This window comes from Gnatocerus cornutus, chromosome 5 (genome assembly GCF_029298725.1).
Source record: "Gnatocerus cornutus isolate USDA-ARS CGAHR chromosome 5, icGnaCorn1.1, whole genome shotgun sequence".
Taxonomy (NCBI): domain Eukaryota; kingdom Metazoa; phylum Arthropoda; class Insecta; order Coleoptera; family Tenebrionidae; genus Gnatocerus; species Gnatocerus cornutus.
The window spans coordinates 13,086,175-13,093,625 of record NC_142237.1 but is presented as its reverse complement, the minus strand read 5'-3'; the positions used below and the strand labels follow the sequence as shown (position 1 = coordinate 13,093,625).

The 7,451-nt window shown below is 35.4% G+C and overlaps 2 protein-coding genes across 2 annotated transcripts; both read right to left on the bottom strand.

Annotated features, from left to right (window-relative positions):
* Positions 1-18: 18 nt before the first annotated feature.
* Positions 19-1,059, bottom strand: LOC148174727 (salivary endonuclease-like). Its single transcript, XM_088036906.1, has 3 exons — positions 1,005-1,059; positions 75-960; positions 19-34 (listed from the first exon to the last, which is right to left on the bottom strand). The coding sequence occupies exons 1-3, from the start codon at positions 1,057-1,059 to the stop codon at positions 19-21; spliced, it is 957 nt and encodes a 318-aa protein (XP_087893032.1).
* A 908-nt stretch (positions 1,060-1,967) lies between these two features.
* On the bottom strand, positions 1,968-3,226 carry LOC148174726 (salivary endonuclease-like). Its single transcript, XM_088037041.1, has 2 exons — positions 3,114-3,226; positions 1,968-3,069 (listed from the first exon to the last, which is right to left on the bottom strand). Exons 1-2 carry the CDS (start codon positions 3,169-3,171, stop codon positions 2,156-2,158), a joined length of 972 nt encoding a protein of 323 aa, XP_087893167.1. The 5' UTR covers positions 3,172-3,226; the 3' UTR covers positions 1,968-2,155.
* Positions 3,227-7,451: the final 4,225 nt, after the last annotated feature.

Here is a 7,451-nt window from a genome sequence, read left to right as displayed (position 1 = left end):
GGAGAGTAATTCTTTAACTTATTTATCTAAATACCTACAATAAACATAATTAAACTACAAAAACGTTTCACTACCGATATCTCCGTGATTCATATCCACACCCGACTAAATGGGCATAATGCTCCGGATGCATAATTTGCACCGATTTCGCGCCTCCCGGAATAGTTGTCAAAATCTTTTCTATAAAATCTTGCAATTCACAACAATACATTTTCCCTTGGCTCGAATCTTCAAACCTCGTCCTCATCTTCTCGTCAAAATGTTGCAATAAGTTCTTGCACTGATTTGAACATGTCGGAGGAACCGATCTTCGTGAGTTGTCTGCTATGAAAACAACGCTCTGCACGGATTTGTCAAGACAGTAGTGAACAACTTTGTACAATTTTTCTGGGATGTTAACTTTGGGGTATTCTATATCTTTGTCTAAGAATCCTACCGCACCTAATGTTCCAGTTAAAACGTACACATTGGTCTTGGTTGTGATCGCTAGCTTTCTCAAACCTTCCTCCAACACCTTCCAGTTTCCTTCTTGCAAAATCTTGTACTGGGGAACAGCATTGACGTAATGAAACACCATTTCTTTGTGCAATCCGTGTCTGTTGAAATCTTCTTTCGGTGCGAGAAGACCTTTTCCGTAGCCCGGAGTTTGGGAGTATAAATCTTCGATTTTCTTTCCTGAAAGTTCGCCTTTGGTAAGAAACTTGTTCTTCCACTCTTCCGAAATAGACCATTCGCCTATTGGTTCGATTAGATGGGAAGCCCATTTGGTACTGCGAGATTTTGAGTCTATACAAAGAGTGATGGAATTCTCTCCCGGATTTTGACCAAGATAGGATATCATTTTTGGATTTACACGAATTGAAATGAGGAATGCTCCTCCTAAGCCGCACGTTTGGGTTATTTTTTGGTCGTTCTTCAGGATGTCGACGCTGAAGAAAGAGGTTTGGTTTGAGTTGAGAGCTGTAAAGAAGAAGATTAGAAAAAGTAATAAATTCTAACAGTACCTGTTATTAAGAATAATTCGTTCACGGCGATGAAAACGAAAATTTTGAGGCGCATTTTTGGGAGAGTAAACTTTCATCAAACAGGGGAAATGGAGAAAATTTTTATTTATATACGAGGTTACTTAATTAGGTAATTTGCGATAAAGGTGCTGTAATACGTATAAGTCTATAACACATGTTTGTTAACGAATTATTATTTATTATATCATAGTATTAAAAATGTGCATTTTATGGATTACTCATTACAATAAAGATTACAGTTTGCATTTATTTAAGTAACATGGTTTTAAGTCTTATCTTAAATATTTAATTCCATAGTAAGTAAACAATGCATACAGTTGTTGCATTCTCTTGAGTTTAGATCTGAAAATATTAGAAAAAGTTAAAAAGGTATCCAAACGATCTAAAGAATCTAATTGCAAAAATCGGAAGAGGACAATAAAGAAATCAATCAATGAACCCATCTCAAGTGACTTTGAAAAATAATATTATTATGAAAGACAACAAAAATGCAAAAATTCGGGCTAGTACGAAGAACCTAAAGAATTAAAAAAATACAAAATCTTAGTTAAAAAAATAATGTAGGAAAATATTATAAATAAAAATCTAATCCTACAATGTTAACAGAATAAAATGTGCTTTTCATGAATTTTGGGACTTTAATATTTTAAGATCTACAGATTTTTTTTTTTGCAGTTGATGATTTGATATCTCATAGTATAGAAGGCATAAAATTGTAGAATAAAATAGAGAAACAATGTCGTCAACATTCAAATATTATATTATTACAGTAGAAAAATGTGTAAACCAAATTGATGCGACGCCGACGGAACTGGAGAATCTGTTACATATTAGCAAAAAAAAATCAACACCATATTTTTGTAAAAAGAAATTTACTCAATTTTCAAATCATTTTAATTTTCTTATTTAATATAATATTATAGAATTTAAACCTAAGCCCTTTCGAATTGAAATAGAAAACATAAAGCTTGTAGAGGCAGTTTTGCCAATAAACAGAAAAAAAAGGAGTGAAGGAAAACACAGACAAATTTGGAGAAGAAGGATCACCCAGATTGATTCATCGCCCGGATAAACAATAAGAAAATATTTGTCTTTCTAAACAACTACATTTTTATTAAACTAAAACAATTTCACTTCAGAAATCTCTGTGATTCATATCCACACACAACTAAATGCGAATAGTGCTCTGGATGCATAATATGCACCGATTTGGCGCCCCCCGGAACCATTGGCAGAACTTTTTCCATAAAATCATTCAATTCACAACAATACATTTGTCCTAGCAACGGATTCTCTAACTTCGTCCTCATCTTCTCGTCAAAGTTTTTTAACAACTTCTTACATTGATCTGAACAAGCCGGAGGAGCCGATTTTGGTGAGTTGTCAGCTATGAAAACAACACTGTGTACGACTCTGTTAAAACAGTAGTGGACAACTTTGTACAACTTTTCAGGAATGTTGACTTTCGGGTATTTCTCATCCAAGTCTAACAGTCCTATAGATCCTAAAGTTCCGGTCAAAACGTACACTTTCGATTTGGTCCTCGTCGCGAGTTCTCTCAGTCCTGCCTCTAACGCCTTCCAGTTCCCTTCGTCTGTTTGTAGAATCTTGTACTGAGGAACAGCGTTGACGTAGTGAAATACCATTTCTTTGTGCAAGCCGTGTCTGTTGAAATCCGCCTTTGGTGCGAGAAGACCTTTTTCATAAATTTCATTCTGGGAGTATAAATCTTCGATTTTCTTCCCGGCAAGTTCAGGTTCGGTAAGAAACTTATCTTTCCATTCTTCAGGAATATCCCATTCGCCCATTGGTTCGATTAGATGAGACGCCCAGTTGGTACTGTGAAGTTTCGGGTCTATGCAGACAGTGATGGAAGCGTCTCCTGGATTTTCACCGAGATAGGATTTCATTTTTGGATTCAGTCGAATAGAAATGAGGAAAGAACCAAGACCGCATGTTCGGATTACGTTCTTTTCGTTCTTGAGGATGTCGACGTCGAAGAAAGTGGTTTGGTTTGTGAAGGATGGGACAGAGAAGTCTAGAGCTGCAACACGAGTGTTTCAAAAAGTTAAAGAAATCTACCAGTACCTGTTATTATCAAAAACAATTCGTTGAAAACGATGAAAATAAAAGTCTTGAGGCGCATTTTTGAGAGAGTAAACTTTCATCAAACAAGGGAGGTGGAGGAAAGCTTTTATTTATATGCGAGGTTAGTTGATTAGTTGATTGGTGATAACGTGGTTGTAATACTTATAAGTCGATAACACTTGTTAATTAAGTGTTATAATTTACTGCTAATTGCATCATACATAATAATTAGTGGAGCGCAAAATTGACGTGGTCGTATCAAAAGTGCGTGTTGTGGATTACTGATAACAATAACGATTACAGTAATGTAAGTAACGTGGTCTTATCTGCAGATATTTTGCTCCTCCAGGTCAGAATGTAGAGATATCAGCCACTTTTGGAAATTAGTGTGTTGGTAGCACTGCTTGTCAAACTTCCCAATTTGAGGGTAAAGCGATCAGTGCTACCAACACTTCAAAACAAAGCAACGCTTGCTAGACGGCGCCGTCAAAGTTTTAACAAAATCGATTCCGGGCCGATAGACTTCGCCCCGTGTGTAATTGAAAACCGAACAGGTCCCCGGTAATTATACGTTCGAACTATCTACTTACTCCCTCATGATCGAAGGCAGCTGAGCGTGAAACAATGATCGTCCTCTCGTATCAAATCACCCATGATCAGTGACGCGAGGCGCAATGTAATCCTGTAGAAAGACAGGACCACACCTGATCCAGTGGACTTGTGACTCACGTGTCTTCGATGTCAACCCCTACGTCATTTATCAACCCTTATCGCCGTTTTTACAACAAAACGTTTAACATGACAAAAATCGTAAAAAAAGGAAGGGTAGTGTTGGGTCATTAAGGGTGCGATAATCCTTTGGTAATCGAGAACGTGTGACCAATCGATCATTTTTTAGTTTCCCTGAAAATGATGTATCATCGGGGGAGGATATTTCGAAAAACTCAAAAAGTGGGGTGCAGAAATTGGAAATTTCACGTCACTTTTCATTTTAGTCACCCTGTGATTAGTATTCATGTCTTGCATTGTCTTGTTATCATGGTCGCGTGCCCACCCAGGACGACACGTGTGGCGAGCGATAATCCCAGGTTAATTGGACGAGATTTCACTGTGATCCTACTTTATTAGGATTTTTTACAGGGTTTGGGCTGACCCCTTGTTCCTTTGTTGTACTCCCACGCTGACGGGACTAATTACATACAAATGGGATCAATGGTAAATTGCAGGTATTTAGTGACTTGGTGATTATATGCTTATTGAAGGGGAAATGGGCACAATAGGTAGTTTAGAGGTGATTGATTTCTGTAAGGTTATGTGTACTTTGACCATATGGGGTGGACGAAGGACCACAAGTTGTTTAGCTATGCGTCATGCTTTTACGAAGCGGAATATTCATGTTTTCACGATGAACACAGAATGATAAGCAGAAGCAAAAGTTCAGAAATTAAAATTGAATGATATTGAAGAACGAACAGTTTTTCATATCAACGCCATGCAAATAAGCCGATCCGGCTGTTATTTATTCTGGATTATAATATTGAACTAGTTGAGTTTTTTTATGACGGGGATTTAAATTTCAATAGCCATGTAGATTACAGATAATCTAAAAACCGTGAAATATAGCTACAAGACCAAGATTAAGCTGTTTGTTTAACGGGGCCGAATTTCACCCTTTGATCCTATCCTAATAGTAAGGGTCGCGCTATATAATTGCGATAATTCCATCAACAAACATTCCACATATCCGGCGAGCGACGAATTTAAATAAAGACGTAAGAAGGGTATCACCCCTCATTATTCAAAGCTTCGATAAATCGTTTCAGATATTGAAATTAATATTCATTGGCGTTACAGTACGTTCCTTAAATGCAACAATGTGTTATTACAGCAGTAAAAAATACATAAACAAACCACAATATGAACTTGAACCGAGCTAAAGCTGGAGGAGATACATATTTGCGGTTCCCATTCAATAATTCAATCCGAATATGCAGGCAGACAATCAGCGTCATTGCGGTCGTCCGGTAATATTAAATAAAACGCTTTTTTGTAACGTAGAAAGTCGACAAAAACATTAATGCGGACAGAACGTGAAACAATAAACTTGCCACGAATGATTTGCTTTAGACAAAGGATGACCATTCGAGCGGTAATTGCATTTTCGGACGGCGTTTTTTTAAATGTTGCTGTAATTTTGATGTGCCGACAAATGGGGTCATATAGGACAGTTTAGGTCCACGCAGACGAAAAAGTGGATTAGACGAAGCCCAAGTGGGTGGTCTTTCGAATTTTACGGAAATTATATGTATTTGCGTTAATAGACATGTTGTGCACTATTTGGGGTGCTTTTCGAGTTTATGGAAAAAAATAATCATTAGACCAATCCATTTTTAATTTCAGGGCCCACCGTTTGAGCGCCTCTACGATAATAATTATTCAAAAATTGGTAGAAATAAAGAAATTAAGGTTTTCCAAAACAGTGTCAAAAGATTTAAACCGGAGTGCAGCTCTCTTTCAATAATACCAAGTTTTAATTAAAAACAATGAAAGGGAAAATGCAAGGAAAATTTAAAGAGTATCTAATACGAATTTGCACAAAAAAAAGGTGACAGAAAATCTATAACGTCGAAAATATAAAGAAATTATACAGGGTCCGGCAACACTTGTGTCCACCCTCAAAATCGTCTTTAATTTTAAAGTTACAATTTTGAAAATTTGAATAGCTCATAGTTGACAGAGCTCTATAAACTGTCGCAAAAATTAGTTTTTTATCACGGTTTGGTCGGCGTCGTGACGCCTAAGAAGTATAATTTTTAGCGATTTTTGAATTTTTGCGGAAATATTCGCGAATTGAATTTTTTTTCAACATAACTGTGATACAAATATCTGAGTTTTTATTTTAAATCTAATGCAAATTGTGTTTAAAATTTGCGAAAAAAACGTTGTTTTATCAAGTTAGTTTTCAAAATTATGACACCGCAGCGGCTAACTACGTTTACACCAAAATTTCACAAGTCACTTCATTCACTCTTATAAAAGTTAATTTTGATTAACATGGGCATGTTGCACTTTATAAACACCAGAAATCGTTAATTTACATCGACAAAGCGATAATTTCACCAAGTTAGACTTTTGTTACAATCTAAAGCGAGCCAAAGGATAGATGTCATTTGTGACACAAGATGTTGACAGATAGGTGTAAACGTAGTTCCCAATTTTGACGTAATGAAATTGGAAACTAACTTGATAAAACAGCATTTTTTGCTCAAATTTTGGAGACAATTTGCATTAAATCTAAAATAACAACTGAAATATTTTTAACATTTCACAAACCGCACAATTAGCTAAAAATTACATTTTTAAGGCGTCGCGACGCCAAAACTATAAGTGATAAAAAATAAACTTTTACGTCGGCTTCTAGAGCTTTGTCAACTATGAGCGTATGCAAATTTTCAAAATTGTATCTTTAAAATTAAAGACGATTTTGGGGGTGGACACAAGTGTTGCCGCACCCTGTATATTGTAAATTGTAAATTGTATATACAAATAAAAAAATCTAACAAGAACTTAGAAGAAAATCTAAGCCATGCAAAGAAAATTGATCCAAATTTACAATGAATCCAAAAGACCTACAGAAATTAGAATTTAAGTTTTAAACAAACTATTAGAGATTCTAAAGAGAATCTAAGAAAAATCTAATAAGAAATAACATATAAAAATTATTAATTGAATCGAAATAAAATTTAAGGAAAATCTTAAAAAAAATAAATAAAAAACTTAAAGAAAATTCCATTCATAATAATATGTAATAATTTAGCAGCCTAGATAGATCTAGAAAAAATTAAATAGATTTACCATTTTTGTACGAAATTTATCTGCGAATAAAAGTACAAAATTTTATCTTCTTGGTAATAATCAACATCCGCTGAATTAATTGATTTTTATTCAATCTAAACATAATGGAGCGATCAAAATTTCACTCCGCTCCGCAGGTGCACCACCCCCCTATGCAAATTCCACTGTTCCTCTCATATACAGTCGCTCCAGAATTAATTATCCCTTTGATTAAATCGGCTAAAACATCTGTTGGACAGTATATCACGTACACAAGTGTCAAAGCGTGTTCATAAAGACGTGACACGTGATATCGCAACAGTTTTCGCTTCTCCTAATAATATATACATGTATATGTATATTAGGGATGAATGTCGCTTGAATAGGGGTGGCCATTATGCAAACTACACTTGTCGTTAATGTTAGATAATGGAATAAGGCGTGACGTGTTAATTATTCACCGATAACGCGATTTGCATAATTTAAAAGTATTTTGCATATATT

What these genes read in the sequence shown, in the direction of transcription:
- LOC148174727 (XM_088036906.1), bottom strand. Translation starts at nt 1,059, where the DNA reads ATGCGCCTCAAAATTTTCGTTTTCATCGCCGTGAACGAATTATTCTTA. An exon ending in CGAATTATTCTTAATAACAG is followed by an intron (nt 961 to 1,004) that starts GTACTGTTAGAA and finishes TCTTCTTTACAG; the next exon opens with CTCTCAACTCAAACCAAACC.
- LOC148174726 (XM_088037041.1), bottom strand. Translation starts at nt 3,171, where the DNA reads ATGCGCCTCAAGACTTTTATTTTCATCGTTTTCAACGAATTGTTTTTG. An exon ending in ATTGTTTTTGATAATAACAG is followed by an intron (nt 3,070 to 3,113) that starts GTACTGGTAGAT and finishes CTCGTGTTGCAG; the next exon opens with CTCTAGACTTCTCTGTCCCA.